This window comes from Mizuhopecten yessoensis, unplaced genomic scaffold, assembly GCF_002113885.1.
Source record: "Mizuhopecten yessoensis strain PY_sf001 unplaced genomic scaffold, ASM211388v2 scaffold716271, whole genome shotgun sequence".
In the NCBI taxonomy this organism is placed as follows: Eukaryota; Metazoa; Mollusca; class Bivalvia; order Pectinida; family Pectinidae; genus Mizuhopecten; species Mizuhopecten yessoensis.
This window is the reverse complement of record NW_018480033.1, coordinates 65,022-88,650: the sequence shown is the minus strand read 5'-3', so window position 1 is coordinate 88,650 and position 23,629 is coordinate 65,022. Positions and strand designations below refer to the sequence as shown.

General features: G+C 36.6%; 1 protein-coding gene across 1 annotated transcript; it reads left to right on the top strand.

The window, feature by feature from the left end:
* Window positions 1–5,870: 5,870 nt before the first annotated feature.
* LOC110442474 (carboxypeptidase B-like) lies at window positions 5,871–23,364 on the top strand. Its single transcript, XM_021486106.1, has 10 exons — window positions 5,871–6,001; window positions 8,639–8,723; window positions 9,289–9,504; window positions 12,035–12,136; window positions 12,939–13,046; window positions 14,130–14,240; window positions 15,934–16,018; window positions 17,133–17,335; window positions 19,832–19,916; window positions 22,685–23,364. Exons 1-10 carry the CDS (start codon window positions 5,922–5,924, stop codon window positions 22,870–22,872), a joined length of 1,263 nt encoding a protein of 420 aa, XP_021341781.1. The 5' UTR covers window positions 5,871–5,921; the 3' UTR covers window positions 22,873–23,364.
* The last annotated feature ends 265 nt before the right edge of the window (window positions 23,365–23,629 follow it).

Here is a 23,629-nt window from a genome sequence, read left to right as displayed (position 1 = left end):
TGTGCATTCTGTGTTTGGAGGAAACATTTACGGTGGACATTTCAGCATTAACATTTATCAACAATCTCCCATATCACTTCCCAAACCAGTGAAACGACGTAGGATTATCGAATCGGACAGTGATAGACAGTATCCTTGAAGCTGTTGACTTATCCCGCGTAGAGTGACGCTTTGGAATGTCGTGCGCTGTGACGTACGTGGACCATGGGAACTTGTTGCCCTGTTTTGTTAAAAATTGTCTCCAAATTTCAGCTGAACCTCTATATTTGTTCAAACCATTGAAAATATATTATTAAAATAAATATTTATCCATGTTGTTTGAGTGATTTAAAAAATATTGGGACTATTTGTAACAGCGAAGATAGATCTGACCTTCATTTTAATAGTAGTGCTTTGGTCATGTCATCAAAAGTTAGCTGATGAAATGACGGACGTAGAAATTGATTGTTTGAACGAATGTAAGGTCAGTATTTCAGTTATATGATAAAAAGGAACTTGTACTCGTTATCATCAATGTATTCTTTTCTCCACAATATAAGTTAACAGAAGGTAAACGATTTAAAAAAAATAATGTAAAAGCATGATCATTTGTCACCATAGTTGTATAAACCATGGCTCCAGGTTTGTTCGGAATTCCTTTTAAAATAATTTACCGAATTGTGTTACTGTTCACTCAATTTACTCTAGGCCAAATTTAGTCACAATCCACTGATCTTCAATGTTACAATGGGATCAATAGATCAATTTTCGTTTTTTCAATGCAATCCTTAGCAGATGGCATTATCGAAAACCACCGACACTGCAGGCGGTTAAACGTTAGTCGCCTTTATTTAATGTTATCATAACTATCATGCTGCGAGGGTCAGTATATCCCATTGGAATGTTCGGTCGGACTGTCGATTCATATCCTTGATGCCAATTTTGGACGAACGGAAGTAGCACCATGCGGCGGAAATACATCTGTGACGTCATGTGTGATGCCAGGGACTTTAGATATCGTGAAAGGGATCTGCGAGACGGAGTTGTCATCAACTACCGTATTCAATGACCCATGCCCGGGGGTTACAAAGTATCTCTTTGTCACATTCGAGTGTCTCGGGGGTAAGGGATTTTTTTCCTCTAATATACGTCACTGTATGTCTACGAAATAGCAAATTACTATTTTCATTTTGGATAATTTCATATTTACGTAAGTTTTGCATCGAATACACTAAAAGATATACCAAGTACTTTTAAAGTAATTCAGATTATTTATGAACCCGATGTATATCTGTGTTTGTATTGTTTTACGGGCCATCGACAATTAAAGTCGTTTTATAACATTGTAAAAACATTTATTGAAGAACTGATGATGAATCATCTTAAGCCAGAATACTTGCTTTTGCTTAATCTGAAAATGAAGACCTGATTAGTTAAACGGCAGGAAAATCTATTGACAACAACACTGGCTGTTTCTACTTTCTCCCTGACCTTAAGTTTGTCGCACAAAGTACCAGTGAAAAAAATGTTTGATTTACCATTTTTTTTTTTTTTTTCATACCGAGTGACTAAATCTTAAGATTTGAAACCAAAGATGCTACTTATAACCATATTATATTAAGCAGAATAAATATTTGTTTCAACTAAATAAACGTCATATTCTTTAGCTGATATGACTCTTGCATGTTATCTTAATGTTGCAAGAACGCCTTGACATTTCAAAGCATTGAAAATGATCTATTTTACCGTACTACGAGGTTTTAGGGTGATGATGCATCGGTATTGCAGATTTAGTACAAAATTACTTTTTGCCTTTTTCACTCAACAGGGCCCACGCAGGAAACTGTAGGAACATCAGAAGTTATTACAACGCAAGATTTATTGACAACCACCTCTATCCCAGATAGAATAACTACATACACATCTCAACCATTAGCAACTGCACATGATCCATCACTGGCCCAAACAACCCCTACATGCTCGTGTACCGAGTGCAGGAAACCAGCTATTAATCAACTCTCAATGGCTGATCTGGCCGCCAACCCAGAAATAGTTCAGGAACTTACCAAGAACATAACAGCGGAGTTGAATATAAACAGGAAGACATTGTCTTCCGCCAAGAGGCGCATTACGTCGGCCCCAGAGTCAGCGCCACCTTCGTGGGTACTTAGGGATTGGAGTGTTGACCGTCGTATTCGGCCTCATAGTAAATTTCGCTGGCTTTCGTCAATGTCGGAAAGGTGGAAACTTCTATGGATTATTGCATTATTAACGGACCCAAAAATATCGATTTCAAAAGAAAGCAAGGTTTGAAAACTATTTCCCCGACCATTTATCCATATATAACGGTTAAATGCATGCGACTAGAACCACCCCGGGTACTATTCCTCGCCCAATTACATGGACATGATTTAGATTCACACTCTTCAAGAGTATACAAAAATAACTAGACATGAAGAGACGAATCAACTCCATTTTCATTATTAGTCCTTTTGGGGACTTTTTTTTCTATTGTTATTATTTAGGTCCTATGGCCATATACTCGAGAAAAATGATTGCGACCAAGTTCAGACTTTGAAATCGTTTATATAAAGGACGAGTGTAACTCTCGCGGGGAATGAGGGGCAATGCCCAAAAAGAGGTAAATTGGGTGTAAAGTGTTTAACAGCCTATTCCTCTTCATGAGTACATTGCTATTCATCAAGTCAAAATTGCAACGAAACATTCTTTGGAAAAGGATTCCAAAATATATATTTTAAATATATATAAAAATATATCTTGTTGTCCCCTTAATAATAATTATTATGAATATTGCCTTAACCTATTAGAACCAAACCAAACATGTCGATCAGTAATCGAAATCCGGAGACGGATGATTGGTATGGTTCTATTTTGTTTAACCAACACCAAAAATGACTCCTAAAATGACTTTAGCTGTTGATAAGACATTAAACTAAATAAAACCAAATCAAACAACTTGCGAAAGCGCTGATATGATGCCGGCTTAATAGTGCTACATCACTGAAATAGCATGCCGAAGGCACCCAGCACATTAATTCCATCCGGTCACATTATACTGACAACGGGTAAAGCAGAAATTGTATAAGCCTAAATACTGAATATTAAGCAGGGGAAAGCAAGTACTAGTTTTAACGACTTTAGTATTACCCAGCCTAAGGAGAGAATTTATTGCCTTCCTCACTTGGCTACGCTCAACACCAAAGCCAAAAGTGTCAATATCTGTAGATAACAGGACGCCCTGACACTACGTGTTACCCTGTGGACGGGATAAATATTTGAATTTGATTAAGATCTGTGGATAAGAGGACACTACATGTTACTCCGGTGACGGCGATTTATATTTGGTTCTGATTTAATTACGTCAATAAGTAGACATCCCGACACTAAGTCTTACCCTATGGACGGGGATCAATATTTGGATTTAATCTAAATCTGTGGATAAGAGGAGACTCAAACACTACGTGTGACTCTGTGGAAGGTATTTCAGTGGGATAGCACTATAAATTCGGCAACAGATCCGCGCTATCACAAGGAGGCAATTACTCCAACATACCCTGTCTCCGGCACACATAAACACATGCAGGCATAAACAACACACGTGGAAATACGTCCTTAAATTGCCTAAGCTGTTACTGGGACGCCAAATCCTGTACAACCAACAAATCTCTTATCCAAATATTGATTCCCTTCCACAGAGTAGCACATAGTGTCGGGGTGTCTCCTTCTTAACATAATTTCATCGGACGCAAATAAATTCACCGTCAACAGAGTGAAACGCAGTGTCAGGTGGTCCTCTTTACAACATAGTTACACCAAACGCAAATATTGATCGCTGCCCAGAGATAACGATCAGAGACACTGAAGTCAAACAATAACACGTTATGCGGGGGTGTCCCCTTATCATAAGTGTTACATCAGACAAGTATTAGGTTCTGCCAAGTGATAACGAGTTTTATATTTATCACAGATTTATCACATTCCATTTAATATCACGTTATTCTAGCACTGGCTGCCTCGATAAACTTCATAGTGTGATTTTAATGTTATCTTTTAACACACGTAAACTATAAATATTTGCTCACTTTTTAAAGGATGTACAGTTTTTGCAGTACGAGTTCTTCAATCCAACATATACAGCACTCACTACTTAGAAGAACGCAAATAAGGGGAACCCAATAAATATTTTTTAAACCATACTTTTAATTATACTTTATAATACGTCAAATATCAAAAGTAATTTTCAGAATTGCTTTAGTTGATAATCGAGAGTTTACATAATAGCATAAAATAATTATGATTTCAGTTAAAAAATTACAATGTCAACACACAAGACAAGATCGGAAATGAATTTAGATAAGCAGAACAAGAAGAGACAGGAAATGATCAACCATAAAAAGAAAAGTAATCATGACAAAACATCTATGATTTGTTTGGTTTGGTTTTTATATTGTTTAACAGCGAAGGTCATTTAAGGACTTGCCTCCATGTGGGTTGTGTAAGCATGAATGAGTGTATGTGTTCCAGAGATAGGATATGTTGGTGTATTTGTGCCTCCTTGTGATATCGCGAATCTGATGACGACTGTATAAAACATCTACGAATATTGGCTGTATCTACGAAAACTAGAATAATGTTTCACAATTTGTCACTTAAATAAGTCTTAAAGCATTATTGACATTTTCCCACGCTAGAGCAAAGCAAATTTCAATTTTCACCAAACCACGATGTCTTTCTCAATTATTTGATATTCAGTGTTTTATTTTGTGTCACTCAGGGTCATGGATTAATGTCCTTGCGCCAGCCAAGGCAGTATAAAGACAGATGCCTAAGGTGATGATATCACTGAAAAAAGGTGAAAGTACGAAGTATTGCAATGTGGACAGCAGCAGAAAAAAAATCTAGTTGATTAAATGTTCCCTAAGCATATGATACAGAAGAAGTCCATCGATATAGCAGTGGGTCCACCATAAGTAGCCTCATACAAAACACCGGGCCTTTTATTTTCCAGGACCGACACAAGTGCATTGCTGGCAGTCATAGTCATGTGGCAGTCCTACATTCCAGGTTACTCAACCTTCTTTGACTTACGATAATCATGAAGAAAACAACTATTTAACGACTCTAACATATGCTTTTGGAGGTAAGAATCCGTTGAAAATGAAAGTAATAACGAAAGAACACTCTTGCGTAAGACAGGGGAATCTCAACCCGAGGGGGTATTAAGCTTCTTAAGAGGATTCCCTGTCATTAAATTGCATGACGTCACGTCAACAATACACCGAGCCTGTAACGTCAACATACCATTATATCATTATATACAACATGATCAACAAGATAATAAAACAAATCATTCACCCCTCGTGTTTGGCAACTGAAGAACCCAATGGTTGAAGATTCTCCTATCTCACCCCGAAAGGGGGTATTCTATGAATCCAGCTACAGCTGCGTGTATCAGACTCTTCATTGGTTGAGTGTTGACACTAATTTAATGGAAACAATAAAAGTAGATTATCAGATGGTCTATCATGTGTATACATCATAATCGTTGTGTTTATATTTACTCTTTTATAAATATCAATGACAATAATTTAAAAGAAACAATAAATGTTGATTATCAGATGGCCTACCATGTGTATAAAGCAAAATCGTTGTGTATATATATACTCTTTTATAAATATCAATGAAAATAATTTAATAGAAACAATAAAAGTAGATTATCAGATGGCCTATCATGTGTATACAGCATCTCATGTGAGCGTCAAGTCAATGTTCAGAGCAAACCGGCCTACACCACGAGTTGTAGTAGACCACGTGACATGTGTATACTTGACATGTGACTGAACTACCTGTAACTGGGGCATGGGCTACTGATTATCTGGTGTATATAAGTCAACTGGGTTAGTTAGTCCTCTAGGTCCACCATGATGAGGGTACACACACTGGTGCTGGGTGTCCTGACAATAATTGCATTGTCACAGTGTTCACAGATCCGCTATGACGGGTAAGATGATAAGTTTGTACAATATACATAACAATATGAAATAAATTCATACAATACATTCAACTGTATTTAAACTATATCTAATTGATATTTATTAGATCATCACAAGTTGTTAGTTTATATGCTGCTCTGGAATCACTGTTACAGTTTGTAAACCCTGCTGTTGTTTTACCGGGTAAGGCTGTTTTGCAGTTTTACGTGAATGGCGGTCTGATGGTACTTTCGAGTCATATCGTTCATGTTCTAAAATTCGCTCAACCTTCAAACACCGACAAAGTAAATAAATATGAAAAGATGTACATCGTGTATAAAATGTGAACCCAACCTAACTCTTGTTTTAATTTTAGTTTTATATTATTTTGCAGCCTATCAATTTAAAGAATTTTTTGGCCAACAATCCTAAAGAAAAATGAAAAACATTTAAACCAGATAGATAAATGGTAAAGATGCACTTAGGTAACTTTCCGAGGTGTCAATACTGTACATATGTAATATGTATTGTCAAATTGGACATAACGCACTCTTCGTCAACCCGTTATAACATATCTATAATGTATCTTATTCCAAATCTTCAAGATATTTTTTCATTTTGTGAGATGAACCAACCGATTGTATCAAATTGCAAATTTGTGCGAACACAAGTGCACAATGGGGTGCACGATTGTTGAATCGCACGATTTGTGCGTACGCTGGTTTTGGTGCGTTGTGCTGTCACACATTTGTTAAAATTTACTTGCCATGTTTAAAGAGTAATGCTAGCTTATTTTTTTTATAAGATATATAACGATGTGTATGTTTTCTGGTATTGATCGTGTATCCCCTCATATTAGTCAAAATATGAAGGCGTCTCTTACAGAGTATAGTGACGCCTGTTCATGTGCCTGCTTCATCATTACAGCATTTAGTATTCTATTTTAAAAACCTCGTGCAGGAAATATCAACTTGTAATAAAAAAAAAAGTGGATAATACCTATCTATGACAAATGATCACATTTTTGCAGTTGGTACTATGGTATAAGATACTCAACACATGATTAAAAAATATCCCGTTTTGGGTACAGTGACGTTACATTGTATCTAAAGGTAAAGATCAATTAAATATAAATACTCGTATATTAATGTTACAGACGGTTTCTAACGAGTTGTGCAAAGATGTTATTTCATAAAATTTGTCACGCACTTGCTTTATATCGACACGTTGAATTACAAAAATGTTTAATAAAGAGAGGTCGACCGCATGCCTGACAGTAAGGTTAATCTTATATTCGTAAATTGTAAATGTGCATATTATACACTGATGTCAGATAAAACGGGGATCAGGATATAAAGGTGAATGTAGGGAATTCCGTGCATAGGGAATTCTTTGTACAGGGAAAGAATTGTTGAGAAAAATGTTTGCACATGGACATTTTGTACAGTTAATTTTTATGTAAGGAACTATTAACAGGGAAACCTTCGAAGAGGAAAATCATTGCATAGATATATCTTTGTACAGGAAATCCTTGTACAGGGAACTTTTTCTAGAGGAAATCGTTGTAAATCTTTGTATAGTGACATCATTGTGTTATTGTACAGGAAAGTGATTTTATGGCACAATCAATCTGCATTGAATATTACGCAAATAAATATCAACTGAATTTCCGGCTGTAGGTTACCGCAGGATGCGACTTAAATGGGGGCCATGCAGCATTGATGATTTTCTTATGTGTCTTCTGCTTAGGGAAGATCGAGGAAACCAAAGTTTATTTCAACCCCGATTGTAACACTTGTACCCAAAAAAGCTTTTATATTAATCACCCAGACCTCATGTATCTCTATTGGTTGGTTTGTTAGATGTATAGGGTATACCGCCCAATAAACAGCCAAGGTCAATTAAGGACGGACCTCCATGTGTGTTGTGTACGTTAAAGAAGCATATTGGAAGGTGTTCATAATTATATTCACAATTTCATGACTTGGTTGATTCATACTACTGATAATTGTGAGACGGTTAAATATGTCACAAAACTAGTCATGTTATCAGAAACATTTTTATCTTTGTCAGAATTGTGATAATAAGCGTTGATATCATAGTAGTCTAGTAAACCAGGTCGATTTCGCTTATCCCGGTAGAAATGGTTTAGGTGGCTAAGGGTTATTTCGCGATAAATGAACGTACTTGGGTCGGCACTGTGTCGACACAGACTGTATGGAAATGTTGCGTTTTGGCCATGTATGCTAATGGGCGAATTGGTATACTTATTAGGAGTTTAAGCATATTAAACACTGTTCGATTCACTATGAAAGTGAAATAATAAGAACCTGCTTACGGTACAGCTCTTTACAAAAATCCTCAAATAGAACGAGAAGCCATAGGCTCCCGATTTCAATGACTCCTCACCAGAAGAGGTTTTCTGAGGAAACTCAAATCTGTAGGTCACGTGTCTCATTGACTCGTTTCCATAGGACAGGAGAGTTTTGTAAGGACGTAAATTGCTAAAAAGAACACCGAAAACATTTGTTTAATACAGCTATACAGGCAAAACGAGTTCCATTTAAATAATGTGTTATTTCGTTCGAAAGCAATTCCTACCATACAGTTCTACCAAGACTGCTATACGTAACAATGTTGAAAGACTTTTTTCATTGTTAATGTAGCTACAAAGTAGTGAGGGTTGTTCCACAGAAGGTTGAACACTTGTTGGCCCTCAAAGCATTACAGGGACAGCAGGGTCATGACAGGGTAAGTCAGATATTCCTCCATACATCATATGAATATGAACATTATATGGAACATTGTTTTTTTTTATCCGTCCTGTATTCAACCATTCTCGAGTGACACTTAGAAATCAGCTGATCTACCAAAATATAACCCATGACCGTTTTAATATAAACACATTACTGCATGGATGTCATGAATGAAAGGCTAATATAGGCTTTGCCTGATGCCCTATCCCTTTGCATATTTGTTTGCAATAACATTGGTTGAAATGAATATAAAAATATAATACATGGATGAAATATAGATAACGGTAAACAAGTCAAGATATAATAAGTACAATTTGATCAAACTATCGCGGCTTTTATTTGTTTGAGAATAGCAGAATTTTCACTTGGGAAACGAGGTAAGGAAGAACTTGTTAAAGGTTTGTAGGTCGATGCAGAGAGTAAAAATAAATTAAACATTAACTTCACCGTACTGCTGTTTCGTCATTTACTCTTCTAACGTCAACAGGTTTTATTCGTTTTCTCTCACTTTTATTTCTATTTGCAAACAGTCTTTTGACCACATGCTGTTCATAATGCAGGTTGACTTCTGGATTGAGCCTCGTCAGGTAGGCGTACCTGTGGACCTGAGCCTATCCCCAGCGGTATTCCAGCATTTGTTTTCTTCCTTCACTCTGTGGGGAATGCACCCCGTGGTCATTCTAAACAACATTCAGGAGACGATAGATGCCCAGAGACCCGCCCCTATTGAGGCAGAGGCTGGCTTCAATTACGAAGATTATCATAAACTCAGCGAGGTATAATGTTTTCCTGTCAGTTTTTTTTATTAACAATTAGTCCCATTGTAACCACTTTACTAAAATAGCATCTGCTCTTTTCGTCATTGAAATCATCTGTTATGATTGGCTGGTTTTTACGATCCATATTTACGGTTATAAGGAGTATTGCCTTGCAGAACAAAAGAGTTTGCACAGAAACATTTATTTTCATACTAAACAAACCCTTTTGTACGGTATATCGACAGATAGTGTTTTGTTATTACTTTGCGCGTTATTCGTTTCGCCTTTGCTTCGTAATACGAAGAACGTTAATATAAAACACGAAATTATTATTTAAATGTTTCCTCTCCAACTTTTATCATGTTTAATGAATTATCGTTGTTTAAATATATAAGCGAAATTATATTAACGTCAAGGCAATATCTAAAAAAGTTAAGAGATATGGTAAGGACGTTCCAATATAAAGTCTCATGCTTGTTTATTGTAGTTAACATTTGATGATGTTCAGGTTGTTTCCTCGAATATACATAGCTGTCAACGAAAGTCATGCTCTCTAAGGCGTGGGTTCGAATCCCACCGCTGCCACCAAAATATGTCACGTGCACCGTGGTCGGTACCTATTTGGACCGTCCCAAGTGTCTCGGGATATTCTGTGCAGTTCCGGTAGCTTCGCCTTAGCGCACTTGCTTAGTAGCGCAGAGACTTCCTATATGCATTTGGACCCATGCAAACCTAATCAGACTATAATAAGTATTATTTACAAAGGATTTTAATACGACAAACCTATGATACAGTTGCATACAATAAACAGGGTCGTGCTACTTGCCACGGGACTCACAACTATAATACAGATATAACGTTAACAGGGGGACTAGACAAGACCTACAGCGCACCGGCTTATGCAGCGCGGCGCACGGCACTAACAACTAGCACACGACTATTACAAGTGCTCCCGGCACAAGTACAGCGCAGTGACAACCTTGCGCATCGGCTCACACAGCGTAATAGCTACACCGTGCACAGGCCTTACAACCGCTAATCACCCTAACCTACTGCCTCACGACCTCTGGTCACTTATTCAGCGACCAACAACTACCACGCTATGGAAGACTTATCCTGTCCTTCAACAAAGACTTATCCAGCCTTTGTATATACCTTGTCGTTGTTGTATCTTCGCCGTGTTCTTCAGTCAGCATCAGAATTCTCTCCTATAATGAGATGAAGCCTCGCTTATATACTGCTAGCTTAAACCATTCTGAGGTAAATCAGGTTATCCCAATTTGTCATGAAGTCACTAACTTTCTGGTCTTACGAGCGCTTACAGCCTATGCCAAACACTATGTAAAAAACACAAACGCAACCTAACACTGATTACACATGGTTTATTTACACGATCACGTTAAGCTGACGATACTCCACACGTAACTCTCGACAGGACATCGGAAATAAACGCCACTGGTACATAGACATACTGAATAACTTGCATAAGTGTTCATTACATTATGTAGAGTTTACTATATCGAGTTGTAATTAAGTCCCCCCCAAACGAATATTTGTTTTCTTCTTCTTCAAGTTCTTCCGCCGTAAAATTTTCTGACACATTTCTCAAAAACTGTTCGACGGAAATTAGTGAAACTTTACACAAGTGTTCATCATGGTAAAGAGAGTTTGCAAATTACCTTTTATTCCACGATCGGTCAACCAAGATGGCCGCCACGGCCTCTGATTGGTCGAAATTAGATATTGGTCGATTTTGCTCAAGTTATGTAAGTGTATTTTTGCATCTTTGCGACTATTGGGGCAGTTCGGGGGCCTTCTGTAATGGTCCCCCATTTTCAATTAATACTTGTTGAATGCTTACAATACAACAGAAAATCGTAATTCGAACTATGATATTGGAATTTCTGGTTTATGATAGTTTTCAAACTAAACCAAATTTAATAATATTTTTGTTGCGTTTGGTCGCAAGATTTCAGTCAGTTTAAAGGCATTAATACTTGAAAAAGCTGTGACCTTCTGGCAAACTTGTTTTTTAAACACATACTAGGCTGAGTTTAATGAAGAGCTTATCGGAACAAGTAATATAAAATGATGAAGACTTTTGACAAGTTTTATGGTCGCTGTCATAATCTCATAGTGAAATATGCTATATTTGCTATGTGTCATATGAAGGTCGATGTTTTTGATTGTGCACATTAGCGTGCCTTGTTTTTTTCATGTCACCTATCTATTTATTCAATATGATGACGCAACATTTCTAGGGTTATAATCAGAGAGGGCTCAAAGACTCTCGCACGATCAGGTATTAAACAGACCTAATCGACTTCGATTTGATATTGCCAACGTTTTACACCTTTTAGTAACTACGCTTCACTGGTCATGTGTCTGATGAAGGTGACAGAGTACGTATCGTTCTAGTCACCGAAACATCACACATCAACATTTCACTGGTTATGATACCTTTAATTTTCATTTTCCTTTATAAGATGAAGTTGTCACTAATCATTGTGTTTATAATTAATTCCTATAATAAATTTTCCTTTGTAAGATCGAAGCATGGATGAAGAACATCACTGAAGTTTACAGCGACAAAGCGTCATTGTTCGAAATAACGAAATCTTACGAGGGTCGAACCATCAGCGGCATCAAGGTAATGTTCTTTTAATCTGTCGCAACATCCTACATATTTGACAAGTGCAACGCAGTTAGTTATATCAATTAACATTCGGACTTTATTTTAAGGATCATAACTGGGTTTTATTCACATACATATGCCATTCTCTGTAATGTTGGTAAATCAGCAAAACTTGCTTTTACCAGGGAGCCTAACCTACATAATCACTGATACGATTGGTTGAGGATGGGTTACCCGGGAACCCAATCTACATAATCACTGATACTAATTGGTTGAGGATGGGGTCGGCTATTTAAATGTCAAGGACAGTTATAAAGAATTATGATATTAATTCATGGAAAACGAGAAGACTATCAGTCCTGCTTCCTCAGTCTGACCACGTGAACTGGTCGGTAAGAATATGAATAATCTTCAGCCATCAGGTGCATCGTACAAAGGATTTCTTTGAAGTAGCATTCAATATCGGCATCAGATCCGTGATAACCCAAGGAGGTTAACAGATCAACACACCGCCTCAGTCATACACACATACATTATACACATGGGATACGGCCTTAAATTCATTTCGCTCTGGACAGGACACTTCATCCTAAATACACAACCAATGAACTCAATATGTTTTAATGTATAGGTATTGCGGTAAATTTCAATTTAATTCAAATATCTTCATTTTCAAAATAAAAGTTTCTGATTCTAATGATGATACATTTTGAATTTCAATCTTTTTTAATTAAAAATATTGTTACAATTTTGCAACGGTTTAATTATAACAAAAGTACAGTCAGGAAGTTAATCTAAGTGGTAAATCTAAATGTAGATCAGCACCAAGAGTAGCCCTACTCCCAGGCCGGCATTCTGGATGGAAGGCGGTATCCACGCACGGGAGTGGATATCACCAGCTACTGTTATTTACATGACGGGGCAGGTAAGTGTTCAGCTTTCTCCGACACGTTATGAAATTGCGCCAAGCAAATTATGTCCACGTTTTATACATGGTGCCAAATAACTTCTGTCAACGTTTTATATGTGTGACTTATATCTGACAACATTAATACATAACGCAAGACTGATATTCGGCAACTGTTATAGATGGCGTTGCAGGTTTTTATCAACGTCCTGAACATGCCATGACATTACATATGCTCTGCCCGAGACTGATATCTAACACTGTTCCATACATGTCGCCAAACAGACATCTGTCATTTCATTTTAGAATATTTTATTGTACTGATCTTATGTACAAAAGGAATTGGGCAGCAGGCATAGCCTATATAAGCCCTCTCCTTACAAAATATAACAGTATATACATATCATATAAATGTTACTTTTACAGGTGTTTCTTTAAGTATTAAAATAAGATATTATTTGTGCTTTGAATTTGATTTGACAATACATATTTCAAATATCGCAATTGTTGTAAGAGAGATTATTTTACAAAGCTATTTGAGAATCTAATAAAAACGTTTGTGTATTGAGTGGAATAGCATCACTCATCGCGGACAGAGAGTTAAGTAATATTAGTCTTTGGTTAGTATAAAAAGGACGCTGAAGGAAAAAACGATCACGATCTTCGAAGACATCTGTCCATGTTTTAATCGCTATACAGATATCGGACAACGTTTTATATATTGCCAAGAGACTAATATCTGACAACGTTTATTCATTGCACGACTGATATCCGTTTATTGTTCATGTAGTATAGAAGTATATCATCATGGATCGAACGTTAAAAGGAAATCGATGCCATGTATATTATAATGTATGATCTGCCGAGTCTGACAAATCACCAGGCGCGTTTGCAGATAGTACTGTTGGAGCAAATAACAATATAATGTTCAATGCCTGTTTTTGTACATGTGGTAAGAACTCTTCAAAGTAATTTCTCTCATACGTCATTATTTTTTGGCCATCATTTCGTTATTGGAACAATTAATATATCTTATCATTGTATTGGTAAATGTCATACTTTATAGTTAGGAGATAAATATAATTTACCTTTTTGATGCAGATGCTGGACGAATACGATAAAGATGCTGATATGAAGGAATTTGTAGACAGCTATGACTGGTATATACTCCCGGTTTTCAATGTGGACGGCTATGATCGAACCTGGAATGGGGTACTGTTATAAATATATTTACTGCTTTATTGAAACGAACCTGGAATAGGGTACTGTTATAAGTATATTTACTGCTTTATTGAAACGAACCTGGAATGGGGTACTGTTATAAATATATTTACTGCTCTACGGTAACGAACCTGGAATTGGTATTGTTATATATATATATTTACTGCTCTACGGTAACGAACCTGGAATGGGGTACTTTTATAAATATATTTACTGCTCTAAGGAAACAAACCTGGAATGAGGTACTGTTATATATATATTTACTGCTCTACGGTAACGAACCTTGAATGGGGTACTTTTATAAATATATTTACTGCTCCAAGGAAACAAACCTGGAATGAGGTACTGTTGCATATATATTTACCGCTCTACGGTAACGAACCTGGAATGGGGTACTTTTATCAATATATTTACTGCTCTATGGAAACAAACCTGGAATGGGTTACTGTTATATATATATATTCACTGCTCTAGGGTAACGAACCTTGAATGGGGTACTGTTTTAAATATATTTACTGCTCTACGGTAACGAACCTGGAATGGGGTACTGTTATAAATATATTTACTGCTCTAAGGAAACAAACCTGGAATGAGGTACTGTTGTATATATATTTACTGCTCTACGGTAACGAACCTGGAATGGAGTACCGTTATAAATATATTTACTGCTCTATGGAAGCAAACCTGGAATGGGTTACTGTTATATATATATTCACTGCTCTAGGGGAACGAACCTTGAATGGGGTACTTTTATAAATATATTTACTGCTCTATGGAAACAAACCTGGAATGGGTTACTGTTATATATATATATTCACTGCTCTACGGTAACGAACCTGGAATGGAGTACCGTTATAAATATATTTACTGCTCTACGGTAACGAACCTGGAATGAGGTATTGTTATATATATATTTACAGCTCTACGGTAACGAACCTTGAATGGGGTACTGTTATAGATATATTTACTGCTCTATGGTAACGAACCTGGAATGGGGTACAATTATAAATATATTTACTGCTTTATGGTAACGAACCTGGAATGGGGTACTTTTATAAATATATTCACTGCTTTATGGTAACGAACCTGGAATGGGGTACTGTTATATATATATTTACTGCTCTATGGTAACGAACCTGGAATGGGTTACCGATATAAATATATTTACTGCTTTATGGTAACGAGCCTGGAATGGGGTACTGTTATAAATATATTCACTGCTTTATGGTAACGAACCTGGAATGGGGTACTGTTATATAAATATTTACTGCTCTATGGTAACGAACCTGGAATGGAAAACTGTTATAAATATATTTACTGCTCTATGGTAACGAACCTGGAATGGGGTACAGTTATATATATATATACTGCTCTATGGTAAAAAAAACCTGGAATGGGGTACAGTTATAAATATATTCACTGCTTTATGGTAACGAACGTGGAAGGAAGTACTGTTATATATATATTTACTGCTCTATGGTAAAAAACCTGGAATGGGGCAGTGTCATATATGTATATACTGCTTTATGGTAACGAACCTGGAATGGGGTACAAATAAAAAAAAATGTTGATACAACCTTTCAGAGTTCTATTTACATTTAGCATATCATGGATGATGTTGAAAAGTGGTTAAATCACAAGTGTTTACTTATATAATTTTAATGACTGTGCAATGATATTATAGGACCGGATGTGGAGGAAGACTGTGTCCAAACACGGGATATGTATAGGTGTTGATCCAAACCGGAACTGGGATTTCCATTGGTGTGGTAAGTCCGTGGTATAAGATGACAAAATCGCTTCGATTTGTATGTATTTGTGCTTAAGTAATGAAAAATATATCTCTTTCGTTACCGATATGGAACAAGTAACACTTCTCTCTCCCTCGACCTAAGGATGGCAACGCAAAAACACTTAAGTCGAGTATTTGCACGTGTTCACAATGATTAAATGATTGAAGCTTGACAAAATGTTTCTGTTTTGACGCTACATAAGTTCAAACATCTAGAAAAGCTACGTTACGACGACGTTGACATGATAATGGTAGGTAATATTGCGCTAAAAGGAACTACTTTTACATTATCTTTTGCAATTTAACTGCCAAAAAAAATTCCAATTGGTTAATCATTCTCCCATTTAATCGGTATATTGTACTATAGAGGCCTGTATGTACATAACAATGAGCATTTTTGAGAAGACTACATCTGACATATAATTTAACAGGGAAAATAATATTACAAGGTTGACCCCCACCCTTAAGGAAGTGTGCATGAATAATATATATCTATACCGTTCTCATTCGGGCTAAACAGTTCCTAAGTTTGTTCACCCCTGCAGGTCGGGGATCAAGAACATAATACACCGGCTGTTACCAACTGCATTACCGTAAGAAATCCCCTGAAAAATTGGGGATTTGCTTTTGTGCCCCTATTTGGGGACACAAAAGCGATCAAATATAATCTGCTGCACTTATTGCGATATTTGGGATCTATATATTTTTATCTCCTTCTAACTGTCTTTCTTTCCCTAGCACCTTGCTTGGCAACACCTACATTTTGGCTTGAAAGCTGAACGCTCGCCCAGATGAGGAAGGCAATGGGTTCTGTCCCCAGGCAAAGACATGCCAAAGTCCTTTAAAATGGTAGTCGTTTTTCTTTGCTTAGCGTTCAGCATTAAGGGGAATAGCAACAACTGGGTCACCCATTGTTAGTATAATGTGAACGTGCGGGATGCTGTGCTGGGTGCCTTTGGCACGGTATTTCAGTGGGAGAGCACTGTTAAGTCGGCATCAGATCCGCGCTATTACATGGAGGCAATCACACCAACATTTCAATGATCAAATCGATATTTTTTATTCAGAATATGTCGCCTTTTTATTGACAGAGACGGGAGCTAGCAAAGATCCGTGTTCAGACACTTATTGCGGCCCATCTGCATTCTCCGAGGTAGAGGTCAAAGGAGTTGCGACTTACATCGAGGGTATCAAAGAGAACCTCAAAGGTTTTATCGACTTCCACAGCTATGCCGAGCTTTGGATGAGTCCTTGGGGATACACAACGGAACTGCCTAAGGATTTCAAGGAAATGGTATGTTTGACGTTTTACCAAGTCTAATCTCCCAGGTACTTTTCTCAGTTAATGATGTCGCTTGTTATGTTTTGGTTTCTCCTCCATGTTTATACGCCCGTCAAACATTTTGACGGGATATATTATGGTATCGAAAGAGTTTGACCGTCCACACTTTGGTTTCCTCATCATAACTTGCTTCAGCATCGTTCGATTTTGATGAAACTAAACGATATACAGAGACTGAGTTTAAATCGGTTAAAGAGCAAAATTCACGTATAATTAATAAGCGTTACTGTATTTTGATTGGTCAACGTCTACATTTTGGTTATGCAAGGTAAGTCTTTCGATATTGAGGAAACTGTGCAAGTCTTAACAATATACACACACTGAGGATAAGTGCAAAGTTAGGCAAAAATGCAGGCATAATTAATTAGCATATTGCGCTATGATAGGTTTACGGTTTCTGCACAATAGTGACAATTGTGCGACATCTGCCAGTAATTAACAATCACGAATAGCTTTGGTTTAAATGGAATAAGATGAATCGAATATTTGCAAAAAAGAAGAAAATTTCTAATTCTATATTCATGGTTTGCGAATATTATTTTAAAGATCGTAAAGGATATATGAAATATTGTCAGCTTAAGGTTGTCACGTAAAGTATATTTTCTGATCTAATTAATACAGTAGTTTCTTCCTCTTACATTACCATATTTGCATACATTTAAATACAATAATGCATTAGGAGATTATAAGTATGTCAGTTTGGGACAGGACGGGCGTATATTGGTCCGCCTTGCGGCGCCATTGTTATATGTTTTTTTTTTTTTATTCGGGTAAGTGTGTTACTCTTTTCTCCGGTTTTTCTTATTGTCTTTGTGTCTCTTTAGTGTAAGCGTCTTCTCCGCTTTTAGTACCTGTCGGATGGTTTTCTTATTGTTTTCCGTGTTACTGTCCTGTCTGCTGACTCTGCTGGTCGAGTTTCAGTTCCCGAAGTTTACTGTAACCTTGATGGCCTCAGATATGAGTAGTGGCACGGTTCGTAATATACACACCTTACATATTATTTAATTTGAAACTAACCAGTTCTTCTCCTAATTAATTAATGAAGGGGTTTTATGCACCTGTCATTCTGGTTCAATTAGTTGAGACCATTTGGATTTCCAATGGCCCCTACCATCGTCGATAAGCATAGGACAAAACAGCTGCATGATTCAGTTCGATTCATTGTAGGCAAACTGTATCTATTACAAAATTGAAAAGGTTAAATCATCTACAACTGTATCTGTGTTGTCAGAGGCTCATAAGTTAAAAACGTTCTCAGTCCCATTTAATAAATGTCATTTGAAATGAAAAGTAAGATCCTATATATGCATACATGTAGATATTGACTTTGTTACTGCGTAAGTTTGTCTATTCGGGTATTAGAAGAATGGGTGAGATGCGGTTAGCTAATGTAGTTACCATGGCTTCGGCGTTGATGAACGATTTACTGTAAGCGTTGAAATTCATTAATCCATCATTTAGTATCATACCTAGGGTTATGAAATATGTATAAAGCAGAGGTTGTTTTTGGGTGCGACATTTATAGTGTTGTCAAAACAAAGAATGAAATTATTTTCTTTTTTTTACCCAACTTTCTTCGGTCAAATCTTTAGGTTATAGTGTTCGTGCAAGTGTTGAAATAAGGTTATCAGTGTCAGTACTAGAATGTTGATATCTGGCAAGGCGGTTCCTTAGTAGTCTGAAACTGACAATTTTTTGGCAAATATTGTACTTTTTGCTAAAATGTTTCAATCAAATTTTGCAGAAGTGTTGAATTCTCTAAAATATAACTTTAAGTATTTGTACTTGTACAATGAAAAGAAACAAAGAGATTACCGATGGGTGAAGAGAAATCAAGAATGAAATATTTCAATCTTTCGATTTATAGTGGGCTCATCTGGGCTATATAAATCGTCCGTCATTAAACAATAATTATTATTATCGCTATTTCCCTGGAAGTGCTAGAGGGATCTTTCTCAATTTTCATGTGCAAGTTTCCCTTGGTCCCGAGTTTTGTATATTTACTTTTGAAACTGATCGGATAATGGAAATGATCGAGCGGCATTAATCTTGCATCTGGAAAATTTAAGCTATCTGTCTACATTTGTGGAGTATATTTGTACCTGTAATGTTGTTTTGTTACCTGTCTATATTTGTGTAGTATATATGTACCAGTACTGTTGTTTAGTTATCTGTTCACATTTGTGTAGTATATATGTACCTGTAATGTCCTTTTATGCCTACTCCACATAAAACTCAACACATATATAGAATTAAATTGAATAAGGCCATCATAAGATGACAATTTATTATAATGACATCATGACACAAACTATGAAAATGATGTTTACTGTCAATTTACATCCTTAGGTGGGGATTCGATTATTGTGTAGTATATATGCATCTACTGTTTTTTTACTTACTTGTTCACATACATGTAGTATACATTTACCATTACTCTCGTTGTAGGATGCAGGAGGAGCGGCTGCATGCAACGCATTAGAGGCAGTCCATGGGACAAAGTACGATCACGGAAGTATCGCTAACATTATCTGTAAGTACAGCATCGTTACATATACAGCTTGACAAAACGTTTAACTTCAGTTGAGATTGAGTTTCCAGCAACTAACAAACATTTCCAATGTATTCAACAAAACTTTCCTAAACAAGTATCCATGCCTCACCATGTATCCAACAATACCTTACTGTATAACCTACCAGACATTTTCTTGTATCAATGTCGTTTGCAGGATAACCAAACTGCTTGGTAGTGAAGCGGACGTAAAACCACTATAACAAATAAAAATAGTCTCTCTTTTAGACGAAACATTCATGTTTAAATACCGGATTTTTTCTTATATCCAACAAAGTCCTTACTACCGTGATCACCACGTATCAAAAAACATCTTATTCTACTCTGACATGCACTCAATAACCATTGTTCCTGTGAGTGGAGTTATCATCTCAAAACCTGACCATAAAACGTGACACGGGGTTATGCAAAATATGAGTGACGTCATTAACACTAGATGGTTTCAGAGTTTATCAAGGCGTATGCCAAAAGCACTCTTAAGCAAATGAAATGTGTATCCTTTTTCTCTAAACATGTGTTTTTGGTTGGTGAGTATGCATTGTAGAAAGGTTATGCATCACAACCAGTGAGTGAGGTTTTGATGACTAGTGTGTACTGTCACCTTCATCAGACACATTAACAGTGAGGCGTATGTACTCAAAGGTGTGAAATAAGTACAAGAAGGTTAGATAAAATTGACGTCGATTAAGATATGCTGTAAGCGTATGTACAGTTAGTTGTAATACATGGGCGAAATGCTGAATCCAACCGACAATTAAAATTCGAATTTTCAGGAAGGAGCAACACCATCTGCCTACTTAGAGTAAAAGTCTAACTTATGGAAAATACAGGTTGACGATAAACTAGATATCGTAAACAAAGGGTCACAGAACGACTTGATTGACCAACAGTATCAACACAGTTGATGCCATAAACAGCATCAAATTCACAAGAAGAAATAAACGGCACGATGCCCTTCAAAGATATCCTACTTATAAAGGGAGATGGCGTACTATAAAAGGTAAAAGTATTGATCTTTAGTAAAAAAAGGCCCATACGATCCAATATCTGAATTTCAAATACCACTATCCTTTGTATAAGAATAAGTTGTAGTAATAACGTTGATCAACAGATGGAATACAACTAGACAAAATACAAGTGCAGATTTATATTGGCGATGGAATGAAAACGTCGATATCCGGATTGAACCCTCAAAAAGATCAATCAAGGATAAGAACAAAATGAAAGATCAGGTCGTAACCCATTTAATAGGAATATCCGAAACTATCCAGAAGATATATCGCGGCCATTGCAAAGATCCAGCCATGAAGCTCGTCAAGACGCTTCACAATATCATTGTACAACCTATAAAGCAAACGTAGCAGAATTGGTGTACGAAATTAGATTTTAGGAACTTTGACGCCTCCTTTATCAGAGAAACTGGCAGTGGATTTGGAGTCCGACTTACTGAACACAAAAAAGATACGGAAACACAAGAGGGAAAGAATTTCACCAGATCTGCAAAGAAAGCCGTCAGCGTCGCTAATCAATAAATCAGCAATCACAGACCATGCCCTAGGGGCAGCACAATCATTTTATGGGCTGGTATAACTAAACATATTGAACAAAGAGCAATCTGTTTAAGTCGGGGAGCCATATTAATAAAACCGCAGTGAGCCAGTTCTGAGCAGAGATGAGGGGGCTCATACATTGACTATGGCACATCTATAACAGGTATTACACAAAGCTAAGCCTCATTTTGTACATGTATAACAACTAAGTGTACATATAGCGTATCCGAATCGACGTCGTTTTATATTGGCAACTCGTACATATTTTACACCTTTGTGTACATACACTTCACTGGTCATTTGCCTGATGAAGGTTACAGGGTATGTATCGTACTAGTCATCAAAACGTCATACATAAACACTAGTTGTGTTACACTACCTTTCTACGATACGAAATTTGTATCCGCTGATCAGACTAATGAAACAAAAATACTATGTTGCATTCACAGAATAGCACACTGTAAATGGAAGGAATAGTTGTATATTTTGGTTAGGTTATGAACTTCAGTTGAGATCGGGTAAATTGATTATAGATTCGCCATCTATTCAATTGACACACGCTCAGCTAGAGTTATCACCTCATAAGCTGACTGAAATAATAAAATTATAATAGTAATTCGAGGTTTTTATATACCGCTTTATCACAACCTAGATCGTAGGTCGTCTCAAAGCGGTTCACAAATTATTATCCGTGGTAATAGGGCCTTTGCAACCAGCCAATATCTTTCTTCACTCAATGGGAGCATACATCCGGTGCTGCCATTTCGGCGCTCACAGCTAGCATTCTACAATTCTAGCACTGCCTAACCACCTTCTCATTTGCAGCTCAGTAGACTGGAACAAGCGGAGTACAGTATCTTGCTCAAAGATACAACACAGTTTTTAAGGAACAGTGAAATAGAACACTGTTCCTTAGAAAAAATAATCCTAATTAGATAATCAGACATTGTAGATTAATATCTACGTTAGTGGGAGTATATTATATATACTACGTGGTTGTGCTCTGTTTGTAGATGACGATGGTGGGAGTATATTATATATACTACGTGGTTTTGCTCTGTTTGAAGATAAGGATGGTGGGTGTATATTATATATACTACTTGGTTGTGCTCTGTTTGTAGATGAGGATGGTGGGAGTTTATTGATTATACATGTACCACGTAATTATGTACTTTGTAGATAAGGCCAGTGGGAGCAGTGCGGACTGGACATATGGAGCTGCGGGAGTTAAATATTCGTATGGTGTGGAGCTGAGGGACAAGGGTCAGTATGGTTTCCTACTACCGGCGGATCAGATTCTTCCTTCTGGGCAAGAGACTCTTCAAGCTATTATAGCACTGACTAAATTCATAACTAACAATCCATAGTACTCCCTTGACTGTATGAAAATTATCCGGCGAAAATATTGTTTTCCAGTAGAACAAATCTAGACCCAGGCTCTCATACTTGCTGTGAAGCTGATTTATCGTTTTCTAGAATAAGTTACTTCCAACTGATGTAACTGGACTATTGATATATTTATTTAGATAGACAAACACAATTATATAAAACTGCTGTGGATTTTACTACGTTTAATCCACTGGATTGATCGAATCCACATGGGATGATGTCAAAATAATTTTGAGTGTGGTTTCTGTTATGGGAGAAATAACATGTTACATAAAAGTTGATATGATAAAGATATATATTACTCCTTTGTCTTAATATATTGAACCAATATAAATCAGAACCAATCATCACTCTTTGGATATCATGAACTACTAATTGTTGGCAAGAAATTAATACTTGATACAGATGATTTATTGTATTGTTATGATAGTACCCATATATTTTACCTTTCGCTGAATAAAAGTTATTGATCTGACTATTGTGTGGTTTTAGTACAACATTTAAATGTAACATCGTAAAACTACAAACGAGACCATTTGATATCAGCTTTAGCGGATTAAGCACCGAATTTTACTTCTTTAAAAAACAACAACACCTTATTAGAGTTATATGAAAAGCAACACGATTGCTAACAGACATTAATGTATGCATCATTACTTATTTTAAGGCTACCGGTGAGAAGCCGTTGGTTAAGTTTTATTTGTTATTATTTTAAATCATTTAGGGTAGACCAAT

What these genes read in the sequence shown, in the direction of transcription:
- LOC110442474 (XM_021486106.1), top strand. Translation starts at nt 5,922, where the DNA reads ATGATGAGGGTACACACACTGGTGCTGGGTGTCCTGACAATAATTGCA. An exon ending in TTATTTACATGACGGGGCAG is followed by an intron (nt 13,047 to 14,129) that starts GTAAGTGTTCAG and finishes TTTTTGATGCAG; the next exon opens with ATGCTGGACGAATACGATAA. An exon ending in ATGATCGAACCTGGAATGGG is followed by an intron (nt 14,241 to 15,933) that starts GTACTGTTATAA and finishes ATGATATTATAG; the next exon opens with GACCGGATGTGGAGGAAGAC.